Raw genomic sequence first — 24575 nt, 5'->3', positions numbered from 1 at the left:
CACACTTAACAAATTATGTTCCATCTCAGGTACACAAAGCACGTTGGTAAACTTTGATTCCAAATATGGAATTTTTATATCGCCTCTTCCAATGACTTTTGCTTTCTGGCCATTTGCCAAAGCCACAGTTTCTTGTGCTACTGGAACAAACCTGCAAAATAATTCAGAGTCATTAACAATTGTTTAACTTGCCCCACTATCTATTAGCCACTTGTCTCTGTTGTTGTTATAGCAAACCTTTGCAACACCAAAATGCTCCTTTTGCAAATCAGTCCTTTTTGTTTGCACAAATGTCCTTCGCTGCAAATTGTTCCTCTGCAAACAGTTCCTTTTCAGATGTGTCTTTGCTCCACAAATGTAGCAATTCTTTTCTTGCTGAGCTCTTTGCTTGCAAAATGTTTCTTCTCTGGAGACTTGCAGTCTGGACCTCCTCCTCAGGAATTTCACCTCCTTGTGGCTGCTTCTAAAATGGCGCTTTTCTTCCTCAATACGCAAACATGCTTTAAAGCCACAAAATTTAAGTCTTGCTCTTCTTTACACTCAAATATGGCAGAAACTGTGTCCCAGGTTTTATCTAAACTATTCAACACTAATAAAACCTTCTGGGACTCAGGGAATTTAATCCCACGTTGTTCTAAGTCCAAAAATAAACTTTGCATTTTATTTAAATGCTGTCCACAGATTCACCTGGTTGCAAACAGGCCCTGCAAAATTTTCTTGGCAACTGCACTATATCGCATGCAGAAACATTCACGTGCACAGTTCTCAATTTCAACCAAATCTCCTTTGTAGTCTTTAAATTTGCAACATTTAGAAATTGTTCATCTAAATTCAAGATGAGATAAGCCATTGCTTGATCATGACTTTTCTGATCAGCAGCTGCAAACACTTGTGGTGGATTTTCTATGATATACCACAGCTCTTTAGCCTTGAGCAAACATTCCATTTTAGCAGCCCATATAATGTAATTCTTCTGGCCCAAATGAGGCACAGAGCTTTCCTTAAATTCCATTGCAGCCATTCTGCTTATTCTGCTTTGTTCTTACACTTTCTAAACATAGGCAATTTCTTCCAGCTTTAAATTACAATGCAGTCCTTAGTAAGCTCTGGGCCCATAACCTGTTAGAGAATTTTAATTTCTCTGTTGGTGAAAAATAAATCAGAAGCTCTCACAGTTGACTGCATTTAGCTGATTCAAATAACCTTTTTATATTCATATCAAAATATTTACAATATCATACATTCTTCTTTACAGCAATGTAGCTCAATGAAGACTTCTTATACAGAGATACAGAGACAAAACTGAGACTGGAAATCCAGCTCCTAACTCAATATCTTTTGCACAGACTTAGTAGCACTTTCTTCACATTGGCTGACTGAGTTACCACATGACTCTTCCTGCTCATGAATATTCTATGAATATTCCAACAAACTATCTTGCCAAATTCTGGTCTCCATTCTCATTATTTCAGCCTCCATGCATAATGAGATATTAGAGATATAAATGGTATTGTGGAATTTGAAAAATTACGTTCAGGAATTTAGACTGGACAAGTTCTAATGGTATGAGATTAGAAGTTGGTCCGAGTTGTGCACCATATAATAATTGGGTATAATAGGGTCCCCAGCCCATGGGCCATAACCTAGTACCAGGCTGCAGCCTGTTTAGAACAAGGCTGTAAAAGTAGTGAGTGTGCACATGCATGAAGCTCCATTTGTGCAAGTGGCAGACGTGCATGCCCACTATTTGTGCAAATGGAGCTGCATGTGCATGCTCATCCATCACTTACACAGAACCATGCCCTCTCCCCCACCTAGCCTGCTAATTCACAAAGCCGGAAAGGTTGGGGAACACTAAGCTAGTCTGAGACTTAGCCTCAGAAAAATTGATGGCTGCAGGTATGTAGTGATCTCCATTGGCATAATAAAATCTTAAGATAGCTGCTCTACTCTTGTGTGCATTTTGTGAAACATAGTTCACATGAGCCCTTTTACGTCCATTAGCCTGAAATATTATTCCCACATATGAGAAGCATTTGAAATGAAGTTGAATATATATGTCCGAGGATAATGTTGCAGGATCCAATCTGGGCTGATCACCATGACTAAAGGTTTTGTCTTCCAAGCTTTTGGACTCATGCTGGAGCCCATCTTCAGGGAAGAAGATGAGGGCTGGGCAGCACAAGCAAACAACAGCCAATGACTTAATAGCGAGCCATCAACACCTCAATCAACATCTAAAAAGCCACATACAACAGGCAGCTGTCAAGGTTCTGACTGATGATTCCAACAAAGCAAGCACAGCTTGGACATCCTAATTTCTAATGCAAAACTTTATTGAGTACAGCATATGGGCACCAATGAATAAAAAAAATCAGCTCTGGCAATTTGGCACCAGAAAGATAATTAAAAGAATAAAACCTTCTCTCCCCTCTCTGACAGTTGAGGGCTAGTGTAATAATTAATGGAGAGAACACAAAAAGTTTTGAAATAAACAAAGGGGTAAGACAGGGATGCCCAATTTCACCTCTACTTTTTATCTTGACTCTTGAAGTATTAGTTCAAATTAGAGCGAATAAAGAAATAAAAGGGGCACAGGTCAAAACAGAGGAATATAAGGTACAGGCATTTGCTGATGACCTGGTTTTCTTCATTGAGAAACCTATAGAGAGAGGAACTATTTTGATGGGTGAAATAGAAAAATATGAAATAGTGGCACATTAAAAATTAATAGAGAAAAGACTAAAATGTTAGTAAAAAATTTAACCGATAAACATAAAAGGAAACTGGAAGAGAATTTGGAATTACAAGTAGCGAAAAAGATTAAATACTTAGGAATTTGGTTAACTTCAAGATGTTCCTCAATAAAAAAAGACAATTATACAAAACTGATACTAAAAATGAAACAAGATCTTGAGACCTAGGGGAAACTCCAATTATCACTATTAGGCAGGATTGCATTGACTAAAATGAATATACTACCAAGATTATGTATTTATTCCAAACAATTCCAATAAAATTAGAGAAAACTTTTTTTAAAGAATTGGATAAAACAACAAACAAATTTATTTGGACGGGCAAAAAAGCCAGGATAAATATGAAAATGTTACAAGATAGTAAGAGTAGAGGTGGTCTTGGACTCCCTAAATGGGAAATCTATTATTATGCAGCAAGGTTATTATGGATCAAAGACTGGATAAACTTGGATAATGAAAGGATACTAATGATTGAGGGACATGATTTACAGACGGACTGGCATGTATTCCTATGGGGGAAACAGAAGAAAATATATACATATTTCTAGCAACATCAGATAAGAGGAGCATCGATCCGGATATGGGAAAAAATAGAAAATGCCACTATTGGAAAATTCCAAATTGATTTTTGCCGATGGAGGCAGTGGTCCACCCCAATATATTAGAGAAAAAAAAGATGATTAGGTACAAAGACTTACTAGATAATTGAGGAAATCTTAAGTCAAGAGAAGAGTTGGAGGAACAAAGAATACCCATAGACTGGTGGACGTATTTACAAATTCAATCTCGATATAATAGGGATAGGCAAGAATATGGAATAAGTCAGAACCCACATCAACTTAATAAAATTCTAATAAGTAAGGAAGGAAAATTATTATCAAAAATTTATAAATACTTATTAGAGATAGAGTTAGAGGAAGAAATAGTGAAGGGGCCAATGATAGCATGGGCAAAAAATGTGGGGCAAAATATAAATTTAGAGGAATGGGAAAGATTATGGAACATAAATTGCAAATTGACGCTATCAACTGCATACAGGGAGAATCAATATAAAATCATTTATAGATGGCATTTAACACCAGCGAGATTGGCCAAAATGCATAAAAACATGGACCTGTAGTACTGGAAATGTAAAATCAGAGAAGGAACATTTTATCATATGTGGTGGCTGTGCCCTAAAGCAAAAAACTACTGGGAATGAATAAGAGATTGGATACAGGAGATAACTGAGGTACAAATGGACTTTAAACCGGAATCATTTCTTTTGGGCATAATAAATTTAAAGATTGAAAAACAACTCCAATACATCATTATACACATATTGACTGCAGCGCGGATAGCATATGCTCAATGTTGGAAGAGTGAAAATACACCCACAAATGACGTGATTATGTATAAAATCTTGGAATGCGCAGAAATGAATAAACTTACACTAGAATTAAAAGAAAGGAGGCAATAGAATTTTATGAAATTTGGAATAAATGTTATAATTGGCTAGAACAGAGAAAGAAAAAGATATAATTAGTGATGTAAATAAAATGTAAATAAGATGTAAAGAATGGTTAAAATGTACAGCGCTGTTCTGTTAAAAGAAAAGATTTATGTTTATGTATTTTAAGTTTGTTTTGGTGTATGGTGTATGGTGAAAAAGAAAATAAAAAAATTTAAAAAAAAAACCTTCTGGGACTCAGGGAATTTAATCCACGTTGTTTTAAGTCCAAAAATAAACTTTGCATTTTATTTAAATGCTTTCCACAGATTCACCTGGTTGCAAATTGGCCCTGTAAAGTTTTCTTGACAATTGCACTATATTGCATGCAGAAACATTCACATGCACAGCTCTCAACTTCAACCAAATCTCCTTTGCAGTCTTTAAATTTGCAACATTTAGAAATTGTTCATCATCTAAATTCAAGATGAGATAAGCCATTGCTTGATCATGACTTTTCTGATCAGCAGCAACATGATAGCATCTACTCAGTAGCACTTTCTTCACATTGGCTGACTGAGTTACCACATGACTCTTCCTGCTCATGAATATTCCAACAAATTTGGGATTCAAAATTGTCACGTCCTTCTGGGCGAACAGAATAAGTTGAAACTGGGAGGTTTCAGGCCAGGACGGGCATGACAACTTTGACAACTTAGTCTGATTGGGTGGGAGGACTGAATTAACCCATTGGTGGATTCTCCATCATCATGCTGAGAAGAGGCGTTCAGGTAAGCCAATGCTCCATTTATACATGGTGGAGTTCCAGACAGAGAAGTGGTCTGAAGTTCTCCTTTGCCTAAAAGCTGATGAAAGCCTCTCCAGGAACCTGGAAGAAGCCAGATTTTCTGGTGAAGATCGAACCAGATGGTCACTTGGAGCTGGTAAGAAGAAAGGATGGGAGGAGAAAGCCCCAAAAGTTACCCTGACCCAATGTGGAGAAAAAAAGAGGACAAAGAAAAAGAATCCAGAGTCTACCCCTCCCGACAAAGATGGAGAAAAGGAGGAACTGAAATCAGAGGCAATGGAAGCTGTGATGGAGTATGTGAAAAAAGACCCTCGATGAATTTAAGATGCAGCTGAAGGAAAGCCGTGAGTTGGAAGAAGAGTCAGAGGGGGAACCGGAAGAGGAAGAATCAGAGGTCTGAGAGACAGCAGCAGCGGCGGGGCAATCGTCTCAAGGAGCCAGAGGCAGACCGCCTCAGCCAGCCTAGGTGAAACCAATCCCAATCGGAGTGAAATTTGATGGAGAGCCAATGCGATTGGGGTATTTCCTGGCACAAGTATTCATCTACATGCAAATCTATGGGAGAACACTGCCTACCAATGTTAAGAAAGTTTGTGTAGTCATCCTGGCTCTGGAATTGCAATGCATCTGAATTGAGAAACTTCAATCATTTTATGACTGTCCTCCGCAGGCATTTTGAAGACCGGCTGGCCGATAAGAAAGCCCGGGAGTGATCAGGCGGAAATGGCAAAGATTTCGGCTTTCTTAAAGGAGCAATAGCAAGAGAAATTTTTTGCCGTATGGGAAAAATGGATAAATTTCACACAATACAAATTGGATATAAAAAATATCATTTAGGTTTTTTATAACTTGTATATAAATTTTGATATTTTATAGATTGCACTTTTTCTCTTTTTTCTTTTTTTATCTCTTTTCTTCTTTCTTCTTTTTTAAGCACTTTTTTATGCTTATGCTTTTTTTGTTATATATATTTTATTGTTAATCATTTTATAAGTTGTTTAATTTTTTTAGGATTTTTAAAATTTTAATTAAGCCTATATTCAGCTCTGGGAAGCTCGGGGGGGGGATGGAGGGGGTGGTTTGGGAGGGGTTGGGTGAGGATTGTTTTGTTTTTTATTGTTGTTTTTTTGTTCTTTATAAAAATCTTTAAAAAAATTTCAATAAAAAAAAAAAGAAAGCCCGGGAGTGGATAAAGACAGTGAAGCAAGAAAGAAGACCAGTCGCGGAGTATACAGAGGAGTTCAGAGAGTTGGAGAGTCATCTACATTGGGCAGAAGATATCCTGGTAAGCTGTTTCCAGGATGGACTCAATGAAGATCTGTACTATGCCTATGTAGCCCATGGAGCTCCAGGGTGGCTGTACAACTGGTGCCTGCTAGCTGAGGAAGTAGAGATCGATCAACGCAAGCACCTACACTTCATGGTGAGACCAAGTTTCAAGCTGCAGGCAGAGAAGAGAGGAGAGACTGCACGAGCTTTGCCTGCCCCGCCTCGCAGCACCGCCTGTTTCAAATACGGCAGGAAGGGACACCGAGCTGTGGACTGCTGAAGCAAGACACCTGCCAAGAGAGGGGATTGTCTGCTGGCCAGGAGACCCCAAAGGACCCCATCACATCCCAGGGAAGCTGCAATGAGATCTGAGGAAGTCGTAGAGCTCCCTTGGGATTGCAATCGAGAGGGTTGAGCTCTGACTGCATGCTATGATGATCCAGGGTTGGTGGAGGATGACTACAAAGATGATTCATTGGTGAGTGGGCCAATTCACCCTATAACAGTGCCCCTAGAACTTTCCATATCCGATACTGGGAGGACAGTGAAATTAGCAGCCTTTCTGGACTACGGTGTATGATTAACCCAGAGTTAGTGGGGAAAATGGGGATTCCCCTCAGGAGACTTAAAACTCCAATTATTTTTTGCCAACTGGATGGCTCAGTTGCGGGGGGGGGTGCCTGCCAGTTTTGCCATCAGACTCTTATACATCGACCTGGGTCGCCAAATAGAGATTTTAACGTTTATTGTGGCCCCAGGAATGGAGGGGCCATTAGTTTTGGGACTGGCTTGGCTAAAGAAGTGGAACCCCATGATCAGCTGGAGGGAAGGGCAACTGAGATTCCTGCAGGGGGAAACTCCACCTGTCACTAAAGAAAATGGCAGGACATGTGGATTACATCACAATTTTGCCTCCACCCTCCTCCTCAGATTCCTCAGACTCAGCTGTTGTGAGCACAGGCTGGCACAGAATCACAACACTTACCAACAAGACAATGTGTCCGACTTGCTACTGTTTGCTGAGGTGATCTATAATAATGCCGTGCACTCCAGTACTGGTTTCACTCCATTTCATGTAGCAAATGGTCATGCCTGAACTCCCCACCAAAGAGCCTGAAATCCCTTCCTTGCAGAAGTGTATTAAACAATTGCAAAATACCTGGCCGGTGGTCAGGAAAGCACTGGATGAAGCCAGGGAGGCCTATAAAACTCAAGCAGACAAACAGAGGGTGGAGCAGAAACCGTATAATGTTGGGGATTGGGTGTTCCTTTCCACAAAGTATTTACAATCATTGCAACCTTCAAAGAAACTGGGGCCCAAATTTATAGGATCTTTCCCAGTTAAATGCATCATCAACCCTATGATGGTTGAATGCCAAAGAATCTATGGAAAATCTACCCTGTTTTCCATTGCAGCTTACTCACACCAAAAACCACCTCCAACTTCAGGCCTCCTGCACCCCCAATGCCCACACCTATTGTGGTTGAGGGAGAGCAACATTTTGAAATTAAGGGCATTTTAGACTCTTGAACACACCATGGGGTGACATAGTACCTAGTAGCTTGGAAGAATCACCCTGCTGCCCAGAATGAGTGGGTGTACGATAACATTTCCACTCTAAATATCCTGATAAACCTAACTGATTTGTCTGTATTGTTGTCCTTTTTCCCTTTTTGTTTTATAAGTGGATTTCCCATTCTTCTAGGTGGGCTGTATGTCAGGTCCCCCAAATCCTCATTGTTTCCCCTGCATAGTTATTCTACTTTTGGGGCCTGCCATTCTGCTGGGGAGAGGGGAAAATGCTTTTGCTTGGCATAACTTTCGCTTTCTACTTTCCCTCTCCTGCCTCTATCATTCTGAGAAAGGAATATGTCTCCCTTATGAGGGAGACAGTTACAGTGAAACGAAAGCTGGAGAAGACCATGAGATGCGCACCAATTGTACCAGCCGGCCAGACTTCGTGCCACCTGTGGATTGGCTAGATTTCAAATGGACATTATGACTTTGGGGGGAAGAGGAATATTGCTAGCTTAACTATACCGTTTGCACGATTGTTTCCCCAGATCTCACCTTGACTTCCCTACTGTCACTGACCCCTAATAAAAGTATCCCTTTGATACAATGCCTGTTTCAAGAGTTCTGCTTTCTTGGGTGGTTAGTTGAAGTGGGTCCTTACAACCCCATTGCATACTTCCCTTCCTGTAGATGTAGCTCCATTAATGACTATATGTTGAGTGCAGTTTGTCAGCCAGCTATGAATTCATCCAGTGGTGATACTGTCCAACCCACATTTTTCTAGCTTATCAAGCAGTAGATTGTGGTATACTTTAACAAATGCCTTACAGAAGTCCAAGTAAATTATTCCACAGTATTTGCTGGTCCAATAATTTAGTCACTTTGTCAAAGAATGCAATAAGATTTGTTGGCATGATCTGCTTTTATCAAAATCAAAAGCAGAACTGCTGGATCAAGACTGCATGAATGGTGACTTCCGGTTTGCCAATGCAGTCGCCATAGATGTTTGGAAGATGAGATCCATCTCCCACATCCGATTTCTCTTCGCTGGAGGACCCTGGAAAGGATCAAAAGTCACCCTGTAGGGGTGACAAGCAAGGAGGGGACCCCCACTTGATTGCGGGAGGGTGGCAACCCTTCCGTTTAATCTGGGGCAGCCCTTAAAATGGCGGAGGAAAGACCAGCCATAGCAATATGGCCTGTCATTAGGCTGCAGACAGCCGAAGTCAAACTCATTATCAAGCACTTCGAAAGCAACACGGATGAAACTGGGTGAGATCTGATCTTCTCTTTACCCTAGTACCTTCTCTTCCTGTAAAAGCTGTTCGGAATATCTATCCCTCTGTGAGGAGAGAGGGAAGGGAATTTCTATCCCACTTCTCTTTACCCTAAGTACCTTCTCTTCCTGTAAAAGCTGTTCAGAATATCTATCCCCCTGCGAGGAGAGAGGGAAGAGAATTTCTATCCCACTCTCTAAGAATAGTGGTGTCTGACTATCCAGGGGAATCAAAGCATTAAAAGAACAATTTTTATCTACAAAAAAGAAATAAAATTGGATAAAGGATTAGAAAAAGTTTGGACTTAAAAAACCTTAAATGGCATCAGTGACATCTTGTGGTGAGGTTTGGTATCACAATTTGTTATTTCCTAAAAGAGATTTGGCTTGGAGCCCAGACCTTAGATAAGACTTTTCTGACCTTGGCACCACCTGTGAGATACTTAGCTGTAAGAGAACAGATGGGCAGCATAACTGGTCCACTGGAACTGTGAATGTAAACCTTTACTGACTTTCAGAGTTACATGCTTTCCTATATCTTTATTTGAGATGTTGAAATACCTTGAACTATAACATTTTGCTTGACAAAATCTTTTACTAGAAAGACTATTTCTAAACACATGAAAGAGATGGATGAAGATCAGGAAAAGATTCTTTCTATGTTGAAAGCAATACATGAAACCATTCTCTTAGCTTGTGATATAGAATGAGACCTAACATAAAAGATCAAGACCCCAGCTTAGATACACAAATCCAAACTTTGAATACAATCAAAGAATCAACAATGCAGAAGATAACAGAAGAAGTGGGACAATCAAATACTAAGACAGAGGACTCAATTGACCAACAAATACAGCTGATGAAAAATCCAGAAAAGGAAGTGATAACACTGAAAATGGAAATGACTTTCTATATAAATCAGAAGAAATTTGAGAAAGAATAACAGATTGAATGGAAGAAAAATATATTAAAGCAAACATGAACTGGAATAACAGGGAGACAATTTAATGAATATAAATGGGCTAGTCCTTCCAGAAAACTGGCAATTAAATGGTCTCCTTCATTTTAAATAACATATACAATAATAGAGGGAGATCTACTTGATGATCTAAAAGCACTGATATGGAAGTCTAGTTGGCAAAGGAAGAAAGCCAGAATAAGGTTGAAGAAAATTGGGGTTTTGACTTACTAGAGGAGATTTCATATTATTAATTAGAGGGTTAAAGGGAGATATTGAGATAAGGGGAATTTTTGTCATTAGATTTAAAATACTTGCAAATTAGTTGAAAATAAGGATTTTATCTGTTTAATATTTAAAAATTGACCCCTAGGCGCCTCGATTATGGGCTGCCTCAAGGCTCAGTCCTGTCCCCCCCTCCTTTTTAACATCTACATGAAACCGCTGGGTGAGATCATTCGGCGACACGGGATGAGGTATCATCAGTATGCGGATGATACCCAATTGTATATCTCCACCCCGTGTCCTTTCAGTGAAGCAGTCAACGTGATGTACCGGTGCCTGGAAGATGTGAGGGTCTGGATAGGGGTGAACAGGCTTAGACTCAACTCTGACAAGACCGAGTGGCTCTGGGTCTTGCCCCCCAAGGGTCATCCTGATGATCCATCATTAGTCCTGGGGGAGGTAAACTTACCTCCCTCAGTGCAGGCACGCAAGTTGGGTGTCCTCTTGAACTCACAGCTAAATTTGGAACAACATCTATCAGCTGTGGCCAGGGAGACCTTTGCCCAGGTTCGCCTGGTGCACCAGTTACGGCCTTATTTGGACTGGGAGGCTCTACTCACGGTTACTCATACCCTTGTCACCTCAAGACTGGATTACTGTAATGCACTCTATATGGGGCTACCCTTGAAGAGCCTTCGGAGGCTGCAGTTGGTTCAGAATGCAGCCACGAGAGCGATTGTGGGTGCACCAAGGTACACCCACGTGTCACCTATCCTCCGCGAGCTGCACTGGCTTCCTGTGTGTCTCAGGACATAATTCAAGGTGTTGGTTATCACCTTTAAAGCCCTTCATGGCTTAGGACCAGGTTACTTACAGGACCGCATACTGCCGCATAGTTCCCAGAGACCGGTGAGGTCCCACAGATTGGGCCTCCTTCAGGTCCCGTCGGCCAGACAATGTCGGCTAGTGGGCCCTCGGGGAAGGGCCTTTTCTGTGGTGGCTCCGACGTGGTGGAATCAACTTCCCCCTGAGATTCGAACTACTCCCACCTTGCCGGCCTTCAAGAAAGCCATTAAAACTCTCCTGTTCCAGCAGGCCTGGGGTTGATGTCCCCGGGGGGGGGCTGGGGTACGATTGGGACATGCTGTATGAATGCACTCATTTTTATTGTTATATTTATTGTTTTAATTTTGTACGCCGCCCTGAGTCCCTAGGGATTGGGCAGCATATAAATTTTATTAATAAATAAATAAATAAATAAAAGAAAATAAATTATCATGAATAATAATGTTTTATTTATTGATTAACCCAGGTAATATACATAATGGTTTTGATTTGTTAAAGGGGATATTGTATTATTAAATAGATGATTTAATATGGTGGGAAATAGACAACTTTTAGGAAATAGAACAAAATTATATTCAAATAGATAAAATGTGTATTTTGGATATTATATTTTGTTATGAGTTGAGATAAGGGAAATCTTGGTTACTCAAAGTCTGAAAATTGTAAATATCAAAGGTTAAATTGGAATATTGATGAGAAACTAAAAATTGGGCAAAAATTAATAACAGGATATGGATTGTTTATGAAGATTGAATGTAATTAAGATATGTATAAGCTAAAAAATTATTGATAAATGTAATAATGATGTTTTTATTGAGTTGATATAATTAGAATTGTAATAGCTTGAATACGAGACAGTAAATGTTAAGGGAAAAAGAGAAGAAATATCTGATGTTGTAACTTGAGATTTGCACTAAATATTTTGTTATCAAACTATTGATTAACCCAGTCACCATATTGCTTTTTAAATATTTAAATGTAAAATTGGAAAATTAATAAAATGTTATATAAAAAAAGACTTCATGAATGGTGTTTGCTCTCACCAGGTATGAAAATTTCTGTCTTTCAAAACACCAAGATGATTTAAGAAGTTTCTTAAGCTTGTTGACAAGCTCATTTTCTGTACTGACATTGATGGTTTGTTCACAACTTTGGGTTGTGAGCATGACCCAAAAAATAGCTTCTTTTATGTATTCATGATTGTTAAACTTCAATGCTGTTACATAATGGCAATGTACACTCTTCAATATTTGTTGGCTATGCTGCACATAAGAGGGAAACATACAAAAACATAGAACTGTTGTTAAAGCATGTTCATTGCACCAAATACACATGGAATATCTATAGAGATCTAAAAGTAGTAGCTCTGCTGCTTAAAATGCAGCTTAGATATACAAGTATTGTTGTTACATATGTGAATGGGACAGACATGTAAGACACCTGCATTACATTAAAAAGAAGTGTCCACAAATAATTTGTTTTCTGAATAAATTTTGGTTTCTAGAAAACATGTGACTATACAAAATTAACTAAACACAATTGTGTAATCAACTCAGACATGGAGGATATTAGCACCTGTATTTTTGGAGTTATAATAAAATTCTGATATATAATATCAGTTTTCTTGATTGATTCCATACCCAAGAAAGTAAATCTTTTGAAAATTTTACAGTTACCTCAAAAATGCTTGTAGGAGTTATTTCAGCTAATTCTCATTATATAATAATGAAAAGTTATCAATTATTGGGGTCTGTGTTCCTGGAATACATCATTTATTCTGATATAAATATATTTATACCTGGATATGTTCTCTAAACTATTAAACCATTACTCAGTGTAAAACAAATGGGAGGCTTTCAGGACAGTTGAATAGAAGCATATATCCAGGAGTCTAGACAGGTTCAAAATGACTGAAATGCAGTAATGTATAGACAATAAAAGTGGAGTTGAATCTTGACTTAACAGAACTGATAAGAGCTTAGATGATTTTGTGTTTAGGAACAAGTTGTATAAAATGTTCTGGATGGCTGCATATTCACTCACCCACTAAAAAAGAAGCAATTCATTAAGAAGTTCATGTCACTGTAGATTTTTATCTGATTTGGTAGCTATGTCCATTGTCCATATGTTATCTCAACAGAATGACTATAATTTATCATGGATAAGGCTAGTTTTATATACAGAGTATGTTGGCCTCTAATATGTCTTGTCTGATTCACTGTAAGGCAATTTTAATAGAGCTGCAATATCAAATAGCCCTGAGACCATTTAAATACACTGATACTTATTTTTGAAGCCTCAAGTGTCATATGACTGAGCTAACAGCAACTCCTATATCTACCTTTTTCTATTTTAAAAACTTTTTATTTAAAATGTTTGTGTCCCTGTTTTATTTGAAATCTGACCAGCATCAATAAAAAGACAAGTTTCTACAATCATTAAGCTACAGGCATTTGTTGTTTTTTAGGCAATAGGCAAAAATACTTTTTCATGGCACTTTAATATTTTTTAATATTTTATCTGCAGTTGTTATCAAACCAACTCAATTCAATCAATCAAATGTGTTCTATTTTTGTAAAAAGTGGTCTATACCTAAAACATATAAAATCATTCAGTTGTGGTATTGTATGAAAATGAAAGTTGCATTTTGAAGAAGTATGGTAGGTGGATTATTGACATTTTTGAACATTGTTCTTGGAAAATCCTCCTGTGAATACTGTGAATATAGTCAAGAAAACCAACCAATCAAACAAATCAATCTCGAGTTCTCATTTGAGGCACAAATGATGAGGCCCAAATTATCCTATTTCAGATACATTATGCAAAACCTAATGCCCTAGATAAGGCTGTAATATTGGGAAGATGGAACATAAGAGAAGAAGCAGTGACCAATAGCAAGGCAGATGGACTCATATGCAATGGTGATGGATACAGTTGGAAGACTGAAATACCAGGTTAGTGAATATTGTCATGAAAAATATCCACCAATATAGTTACAAAGAGATGACAAGAACTTGATGCCACAAAATCAATTAGTTAATCAATTTGAATACACATACACACGCGCACACACCCACACGTGAATAACTGTGTTATTCAGCTCACACGCGTGGACGCTTTTTTCCTCCTTGTGGTGGTAAGTTCTTTCAAATATTTAAAATATTTTTACTGTCTTGTACAGATTAGCAAAACCAAAATACAAAGGAAATATGAATTTGTGTAACTGTTAACTAAATTATCTGCTAAAAGTGTAGCTAGAAAGCAAAATTAACTGTGATAAAATATATAGGATAAAAATTAATCCAGATAAATTAATGCTTATGTTCCATCCTACTCTTTCTTTCTTTTCTACACAAGCAATAAGTTGCCTAGTACTACAGAAATAGCAGGCAAAAAACAAACAAACAAAAGAAACCCAAGTAGATCTCACACAAACACACCCAATGTCAACTGTCCAGTTGGCATTTCTAGAAAAAGAAACTCCTGGGAAATGATTTTACCAAAAGTATAATACTTCACTGAAAATTTACATTGGCACAGAGGAATGGGAAACCAGCTCTGGTTTTGCCGCTTGAAGGCTTGCTTAGTTAAATGATATCCTCCCTCACCCCCACCCACTGAGTGTTCACATTGTCCAATAGTAATATTTTTCTTGTTATGGAAAAAGCCCATTTCTCCTTCGAGTGGCCTTGGCTCTCGGTTGCCTAAATATCATCCCTCCCAACTATGCATTCTATTGTCAAGATAGGAGCAAAAGAGTAAATCTAGATGAAAAGGTGAATCAGTCTAGACATGCCAACCTCCTTGGAAAGAAAGGGAGACCTGGAGCAACAATAAACACATATATATTATTATGTACAACCCAATTATGGCTGCATTCCTTAATGGGACCACTGAGGATACTTTACCTGAAATTTCTTACCTAACTACCCTAACATCAGGGGCAGCCACCCACAGCCTCTGCTAACAGGTAGTCTTTCCGCGGTACTAGATACTGTAATGTTCCCTTGTAGTATCTGGAGTCAAAAATCTTTTTAATCTCATGGTGCTCCTCTCCCTTTACTAAGATAGGAGAATAAGGTGGTTCTTTGACTGGCCTCAAACCAGATCCCTGAAAAGATTTTAAAAGCCTGCAATGAAATAATGGATGAACTTGCCTGAGGCTTCTTGGCAACTTCAGCTCCACCATCACCAGATTTATGATCCAGACGATGTGGAAAGGCCCTAACTTTTTGTACTTTTGCCACAGGTTTAGATATCTGGTGGACAAATACACTTTATCCCCCACTTTAAACTCTCACTGGGGGGCTCTTATGATCTGCTTGGATCTTTTGACTTTCCCTAGCCTTTTTCAGTGCCTCATACACAGTGGGCCACATGGTTTTTAACATATCCAACAAATCAGCTAATGACTCTGAGAATGGGACTATAAACTCGGGCCCCATGGCCACTTTGAAAGGGATAAAACCTGTGCTCTGTGCACAGAGTTGTTCTTTGCCACCAATGCGAAAGGCAGGAGTTTGGCTCAATTAGTTTGCTAATAATTTACATAGCAGCACAAGTATTGTTCTACTAGTGAGTTGGCTTGTTCAGCAGCCCTATTAGTACTCGGATGATAGGTGGAGCTAAGCCCCTGAGAGGAGCCATCATTTTCAAGAATTCCCACCAAAACTTTGTGGTGAACTGCAGCGCTCTGTCCAAGATAATGCACTTCGGGACCCCATGTAGTCAATAGATGTATTGCACAAACATCTTGGCTAATGTCCAGGCTGAAGGAATCTTTGGACACACTACAAAGTGAGCTTTCTTCGAAAACAGGTCAATGACAGTCCAGATTACTATGCTCCAAGCATTCTCAGGCAAGTTCACAATAAAGTCCATGGATTTCTCTTCCCATGGCTTAGCTGGGTTGGCTATCGACTGTAGCAACATTGGAGGCTTTCCAGATCGGTACTTCATGGAGGCACACACAGGGCAAGTAGTCATATAGGCCTCTAGGTCCTTTTTCATTTTTGGCCACCAAAATTGTCTTTTTATCAAATGAAGGGTTTTTACGAATCCAAAATGCTCTGAGGGTTTTGCATCATGGCTCCTCTTCATGACTAAGAATCTCTGGCTGACTGGGATGTACAATTTATTTCCCTTCCCTTTGATATCAGGTCATTTTTATGTCTCTGGAACTATCTTTTAACGATTGCATCAACAATTCTCCTGCCGGTTGCAGAAAGGCTGTTCTCTGCTGCCTTGTAAGCGCTGGTGCTGCAAACTGCCTGAACGGGATGATGGAGTTAACTACTTCCTCTCGGGCACTTCTGTACTGGGGCTTGTAAGAGAGGGCATCTGCTAGAAAGCTCTTTTCCCCCAGCAAATAGCGAAGGGTGAAATTGAAGTGGTTAAAACACTAATACCATGAGACCTGCTTAGGGGATAGCTTCCTTGGGGTCCTTAATACCTCCAGGTTTTTATGGTCCATCCACACCTTGAAGGAAATCTTACTACCCTCCAAAAACTGCCTCCAGGTCAGAAGGGCCCAACGGATGGCATAAGCCTTTCTCCCAGATGGCCCAATGCTGCTCAGCATTGGATAACGTGCGAGACGTGTAGGCACAGGGTTGCAGCTCCTCCTTTTTGTTCCTTTGGAGTAAAACTACCCATACTGTCACATTGCTGGAATTTGCCTCGATTACAAAACACTCATCTGGGTTTGTGTGCTTCAAGACTTGGTCTGCAGCAAAATAGCTACTTTAGCTTCTCAAAAGCCATTTGGCATTCAATGGACTAGTTTAGTGGTTAATTCGATTTGGACTTCACTCCCCCCCCCCCATCTTCAGCAAGTTGGTAATGGGCAGGGGTATCTGGGCAAATGTGGGAATGACTTGCCAGTAAAGTTCATGAATCCCAGGATACTCTAACTGTTTTCTGGTTCAAGGGCCTCCCATTCTAGAATTGCTCTTGCCTTACCTTGGTCTATTTCTACACCATCTTTGGAGATGCAATACCACAGGTAGTCTAAGTCGTTCTTGTGGAAGTTGCATTAGGATAGTTTCACGTATAGCTGGGTTTTCTGCAACTTCTCAAGTACTGCTGTCACCAGTTTTTCATGTACACTCGGGCTGTCTTGGGGATGATGGTGCCACTTATCATCGGGTCATCTTCCCCTGCGCTGTTGCTCTCATAGAAGACTAAGCCTGGCTTGTCATGGGTTGGAGTTCTCTTCTTTTCACTGGATTGGGAGACACCTCTACAACCTGTTGGGCCGCTCATGTCTTCTCCCTTGTTCTCACTGGAGATTTTTCCAGCTTTGCTTGGGCTGGGTTGAGGTGTCGATTCTGGGTGTGGCATGGGGCAATCGGCTCCCACATCAGAAACATGCTCTCAAGCTGTAGTGGAGCTTTTTCCCTTTGGAAGGGATTGCCTCTTTTCTCTTTCCATGGGGTTCTGGGCATCATCTGGGCATTTGGTGGGACCATCTCTCATCCGTTACATGTTCCTGGTACTCCATCAGGTTGAGCTCCATGTTTGTGGCCACGCTCGAAGGTTGCCTGGTACTTCCTGGGGCAGGCAGTTGTGATACATCTCCTTGCTCAGCTCCTTCTGGAATTGGTAGACTAGCATACGTTTGGGCCAATTTCTGAGGCAAGCTGTCAGGCCATGGAAATCTCGGATGTACTATGCTACTGGTCATTTCCCCTGCTGTAGGGATTGGATGCAGATTTCTGCATGTTGGACCACTGTATGTTCCTCAAAGCTGTCTCGCAATGCCTGCACAAAAGTGTCCAAGTCTTACAACTTTGGAACCCCCTTGTCATAGAGAGATACCAGCCATTCCACACACACCTCAGGTTAGATGTGATGGCTTTGAGCCGGGTGCATACGTCCAGGTTTCTTGCTCCATAGAATTCCACATAGTTCCAGACCTGAATCAGGAAATAAGCCACATGGTCGGGCTGTCCATTGTACCAAACTGTGAAGGGAGGCAGTGCTCAGTCCTCTTGCATTAAGATGTACCTGGGTGGCTGCCCCAATGCTGCCTGAGGTGTCTGAATGGGGAGGCCAGCTGCCACTAGGGTTGTGTGTTCTGGCTCCTGCATCCTGGATTTCTAGAGAGGAGGCTCCCTCTGGTTTCACCCGTTCATCCACTCCTCTGTCAACTGCTAACATTTTCAAGCTGCCAACCTCCTGGTGGGCTGCTACAGTAGAGAGCTGATTTAATGTCAACTGTCTAGTTGGCATTTCCAGAAAAAGAAACTCTTGAGACATGATTTTAACCAAGAGTATAATACTTTACTGAAAATTTACATTGGCACAGAAGAAAGCAAAACAGCTTTGGTTTTGCTGCTTGAAGGTTTGCTTAGTTAAATAATAGACTCCCTCTTTCCCGCCCACTGGGTGTTCACATTGTCCAATAGTAATATTTTTTCTTGCTATGGAAACAGTTCATTTCTCTTTAGGGCATACCCACCAGATATGGTAGTAAGTATGGGTGGGTATGCCCTAAAGCAAAAAAGTTTTGGCTTAAGATACATACATGGTTGGAAAAGATGACTAAAACACAGATAGAATTTAAACCAGAACTGTTTTTGTTAGGAATATTAGGAGCTAAGTACGAGAAGGAGAGTGAGTATTTAATATTACATGTATTGACAGCAGTGAGAATAGCATTTGCCCAATATTGGAAAAATGAAAACTTACTAGCTGAAGAGGTTTTAATTAAGAAAATTTTAGAATGTGCAGAAATGAATAGATTAACTTTAGAGATTAAAGAGAAAGAAGATTCAGTTTATTTTAAAACGTGGCATAAATTTTACCAATGGTTAGGAAAATGAAGTAGTGAGAAATGAATCTGATATGTTATTTTAAATATAAATTAGCAAGAAGAATGATATGTATTGACCAATTGATATTGTTTATGATTATTGTTTATCATATTTACTATAGCTATTTACTATTGTGTTAATTAGTGTTAACTGAGCATATGCACCTGGACAATAGTCTTTTTGCTAAAGTTTGAAAATGTTATTGGGGGGCAACCCCAATGTTGTTCCCAATCCCGTCCCAACCCCAATCCAGATCCTAACCCCACCCTGAACCTTAATCCCTATCCTGATCCACTTCCCTAACCCCAAAAAACTCAATAAAAACTTTTATTAAAAAAAAAGAAACAGTCCATTTCTCCTTTGAGTAGCCTTGGGCTCTTGGTTGCCTAGAAATCGTCTCTCCCACCTTTGCATTCCATTATCAAGATATGAGCTAAAGAAATAACCTAGATGAAAAGGCGAATCAGTCTTGACACCCATGCAACAGAGTACCAAATGCTCTTGAATTTTAGAAAATAGAAGGATGAAATTAATAAATCAATGAAAATGTGCACAAACAAAACTGCCTAATCAATATCAGTTTTTTTCTCACTAAGTGAAAAAAATGGAACATTATGTAGTTCTGTACATAATGTTACATTCTGTAACATCAGCATTGTATGATCTATATTATTCAAAATAATTTTATAATAATAATAATAATAGTAAAGTTGGAAGGGACCTTGGAGGTCATCTAGTCCAATTGTATTGTGTAAATATGTCCATTGATAATGAAACAACTGTTGATGAAATGTCAGCTCTAATTTTTCTTTTTTTCACTCATTCATTTGCAGCTCCAATGGATTATTTTAGAAGTGGCTGACTTCTGATAGCCAAGAACTGCGTAAAACATTTTTGAGAGCTACAGAATGAAAAGGGCTACAGCACAGAGGCTTTTTGTTAAAAAAAAAAATCCTGTGGAACACCTATTTTTACAGCTTATATTAGAATTTTCATCTATAATGCAACCTTCCCTAACTCAGCACATCAGAAAAACAAGCTAGCCATTTTTAGCAATCATGAGCACAAAAATGATACTCGGAAATTACATGGATTGTTTAAACCTGGCATTATACATTGTTAACCAAAGTTATTTGATGAGTTTTTGACTTTTTAGAAGAAAAAGCATTGGAAACATGATTAGAAACACATCTCAACTATGTATAATTCACAAAGCAAAATTAAATTCATAGTGACAAAAGCATACACACTTACTGTGGCTAATTCATCAAACTTTCCAAAGAGTTCATTCAGAAGCTTCACTAATTCTTGAGCAGTGCACTGAGATGCCAAACTGGTAAATCCCACAATGTCTGCAAATAATATACTGTAAAGTGAAAGGAAGAGTCAGAAATATTTTGCCAATGATTACATATTAATATTTTAAAGGAATTCATAGAGAAAATTGGGGAATGAATATAAAACAAAAATATATTATAATCCTCAATTTTTAATTTACTACAGAAAAGAATTACAAAAAACAATGTAAATACGCCAGAAAATTATGAAGATAATGAAATAATAATATTTATGTTGATGTATATTATTTGTACTGTATTTTCATGACTTTTCAGTGAATAACTGGGATATTGGATCAAAACATCGGCAAGTCTTGGCAGGGTAGTTGTGAAACTTCCTGCAAATTGGCAAGAAAGGATATGTGTGTGCATATATTAAAGCTGACCACAGAGAATTAGCAAATTCTGATGACTGAAAATTATTTTACACAGCCAACCTTTTCTTGGTTACAGTTTGAAAGGATGGAGTACTCAGTCAACAAGAGTGCTGGCAAAAGTTTGGATTGCAGATCTCAGCTCCATCAAAACTCTCAAAAAGCTGAACTAATATTGTTGAGTTAATTTGACCACCATGATTCTTCCTTCATATTTATCAGTTCCTGTGTACATTTGTATTATCCCTGTCCTCTACTTTGATTTTGATTTAGATGAAACCTATCTCTATAAATTCCAGTTCCAATTATATTCACCATACCTCGGTGCAAGTACTTTAAAAGAGGTGCTTTAAAACATATAGGAGCACACAGGAAGAACCTCTCTTCAACTAATTAAAGCAGCAATGTCTTTTACCAAGCTCATGTAGCTTCTTCCCTCTGTTTTACCATAGGTGTCTCTGCATGACCATGTGCTTTTTACCATGATATTTTACATATTTATTACTAATATTCTTATGTTGCTTCATTTAGTTCAATTAAAAATGATAAGATCATATCATAATGGCAATGCCATCCATCTGGGGCAGGTTGTAACTTAAGGTCCTCTTTAATCTCCTGTATTGCAAGCAAGATTAAGAAACGGTTCAGTATTTTACTTTTATTATTATTATTGTTAAAAAATAACGTAAAATCCTCAGTGGCCAAACCTGAGCCACAGGAAAATGGTTGAGAAAAATTACCTACCAGGAGAGTGTCCACTTATTTATTTATTTATTTTTTAATTGAAAGTTTATAAAATTTTACAATAAAATACTGTAGCAATTCTCCCTAACAAAGATAGTTGCAATTTTTTCCAATCATTCAAATCCTTCTGTATTTTAGACCATAATATTTCATAATTATTTTTATACAATTTTACATTAGAAGCAGTTATATAAACCCCCAAATATTTGACCTTTTTTACAACTTCGAAGTCTGTCAATTTAACCAACGTCTCCTTATCCAAATTAGTCATATTTTAAAGTAATATTTTAGTTTTATTATTATTGACTTTAAAACCAGAAACATGTCCAAATTGATTTATTAGCTGTAACAACTCCAATTTAGAATAAGTTGGTTGAGACAAAGTAACAACCAAATCATCTGCAAAAGCTCTTAATTTATAATCATTCTTATCAATCTTTATTCCCTTTATTTTAGGTGATTCACCAATTTTAATCAACAAAATTTCCAATGTTAAAACAAACAACAAAGGAGACAATGGACAACCTTGTCTTGTGCCCTTTTCAATTTGAAAAACCTCAGATAAACCTCCGTTAATTATAAGTTGAGCCGATTGTCTTTGGTAAATACCTTGAAGAGCTTGCAAAATTTTATCTCCAAAATTCATCTCTTCAACCAACCTTATCATAAATTGCCAATTAACCTGATCAAAGGCTTTCTCAGCATCTAAAAAAATCAATCCTGCAGAAATCTGATTATTTTTATCCAAATATTCTATTAAGTTAATAATTTGTCTAACATTATTCTTCATATATCTCCCAGTTATAAAACCTGTTTGATCAGTATGTATCACTTGGTTCAATACAATCATAAGTCTATTGGCTAAAATTTTTGAAAAAAAATTGTAATCTACATTCAAAAGAGATATAGGTCTATAATTTTTGGGTAAAGTAAGATCTTGATCCTCTTTTGGAATCAAAGATATAAAAGCCCTTCCCCAAGACGGAGGAGTCTCTAAACCCAATAATATATTATTAAAAAGTTCCTTTAAGGGCTCTATCATCTCATCACTTAAAGTCTTATAATAGATTGATGTCAATCCATCAGTACCAGGTGCTTTACCAGCTTTTAATTGTTTAATTGCCATGATAATTTCCTGTGCAGTGATAAATCCATTAATCGCATCTCTTTGATCATCTGATAACTTGGGAAAATGAGCATCTTGTAAATATTTATCTATATCTGAACTCTGTACCTTCTTACCCATATATAATTTTGTGTAAAAATCTAAAAAAGATTTTTTAATCAGTTCTTTCTGAAAAACCACTTTTCCATTATAATTTATTTTATCTATAATTCTCGACTTCTGTTTCTTCCTTAATTGATAAGCCAACCACCTCCCTGGCTTATCTGCATTACAAAATGTATTATGTTTCATATAAAGTAACTTAGTTGCAGCCTGATCAGCATTAACATATTAAACTGTGTTTTAAGCAAATTTATAGAAGCCTTTACATTCTTATCCAAAGGATTCAAAATTAATGCTTTTTCTTTTATTTTAATCTCATCTTCCAATTCCTTGCGCTTTTGCATCTGTTTTTGCCTATGAGCTTTATTCATTTGAATCAGAACCCCACGCATATAAGCCTTGCTAGCATCCCAAACCATTGCCATTGAGGTTCCCTTATGCATATTTAAAATAAAATATTCCTTTAAATACTCTTTAAGTTTCTGAACATTCGCTCTTGTCTAAATAAATTTTCATTCAACCTCCAAGATCTTCTCTCCTCTTTCTCAGCAACCAATTCCATCCATACAGGACTATGATCTGTCAATGTCCTTGGAAAAATCTTTACATTTTTTACCCTAAAATATAAATCCATTGTAATAAAAAAAATCAATTCTTGAAAACGATTGATGTCTATCAGAAAAAAAAGTAAAGTCTCTCTCTTCCATATTACGTTCCCGCCAAAAATCTCTCAATTCCAAATCCTCCTTCAAATAAAAAAAAGCCTTAGGTAGTTTGGCTTGCTTAAAAGAAGTAGAAAATCCTTTTTTATCTTTATGTGTATCCAAAACTCCATTCCAATCCCCCATCAAAATAACAGATCTGTAATCCAATGAAATCAATTTTTGATGAAGAAACCTATAAAACTGTTCTTGTTGTTGATTAGGGGCATACAAACCCACTATAAGCAATTTCTTACCGTACATTCCTACTTCAATCATAACATATCTCCCTTGAGGATCAGAATCTATTAATATAGCTGGTATATTTTTCTTAACATAAATAACAACACCCCCTTTTTTCCCAAGAGCAGATGATACAAAATGAAAACCCAATCGAGCATTAATCAAATATTTTTGATCCTTTGAAATAATATGGGTTTCCTGCAAACAAACGATGTCATTATTATGTTGCTTCAAATAATGAAATATTTTCTTCCTTTTCTGTGGAGAATTAAGGCCATTAACATTCCAAGTCAGGAGCTTTGCCATCTCCTCCATCCTTTAGCCTAGAGAAGACTGCTTGAAGATCTGCCATTGAAGATTGAACCAATGAAGATCTCTTAGGTCTTGCTCCTCCCACAGGCTCAGAGCAGATTCTTGTATAACTTCTTTAATTTCCTTCTTCTGTTGTTCCTTTTCTTTTCGTCTATGCGCTGCTCGAGTTATTCTCTGTTCTTTCATCTCAGACTGCTGTAACAACTCAGCCTGTAATCCAACTTTCATTGATACAGTATCTTCAGCCAACTGCTCTCCCTCCTTCATTTCCAAAGCTTTGAACATTATAGGTGGTGATGAGCGCGCTCCCAGGACCGAAATATAAAACTCTCTTGCCTTAGAAACAGTATTCAGTCTATAACGTGTCCCCGCGTAACTCACCACAATTCCAAATGGAATATCCCATCTGAATGGCATCTGTCGCTTTTTAAGTTCATCTGATAGAAAAGCAAAGTCCTTTCTCCTTCTTAAAATTTTTGATGGAATCTCCTTTAAAATTATAACATCCTGAGCAGCGATCTGGAATCTCTTGTTGTAAAATGCTTGTATAATTTCATTGCGTAAAGATCTTTTCCCAAAATAAATCACCACATCTCTTAGTAAATTTCTCTGTTTTGCAATCCAAGAATTAACTCTAAATATTTTTTCAATTTCTCTAAGTATCTCCTCTGGATCCCTCTCCAAAATCACAGTGATGTCATTTGCCACCACTTCTCTCAGATTTTCTTACATATTT

General features: G+C 38.1%; 1 protein-coding gene across 7 annotated transcripts in view; it reads right to left on the bottom strand.

Moving 5' to 3' along the window:
* The window catches only part of ADCY1 (adenylate cyclase 1), a 451138-nt gene that overhangs the window by 188661 nt on the left and 237902 nt on the right, over positions 1-24575 (bottom strand). For all 7 annotated transcript variants that reach the window (XM_039353930.1, XM_039353932.1, XM_039353931.1 and 4 more), the window contains exon 4: positions 20155-20266. In XM_039353930.1, the coding sequence (XP_039209864.1) occupies positions 20155-20266 (112 nt within the window). The remainder of the gene's footprint in view (positions 1-20154; positions 20267-24575) is intronic.

The sequence above is a fragment of the Crotalus tigris genome, unplaced genomic scaffold, assembly GCF_016545835.1.
Source record: "Crotalus tigris isolate CLP2741 ecotype Arizona unplaced genomic scaffold, ASM1654583v1 scf7180000018540.1288718, whole genome shotgun sequence".
Lineage (NCBI taxonomy): Eukaryota > Metazoa > Chordata > Lepidosauria > Squamata > Viperidae > Crotalus > Crotalus tigris.
Note: the sequence above shows the minus strand (reverse complement) of the source record. Positions and strands in the feature narration are given on the sequence as shown.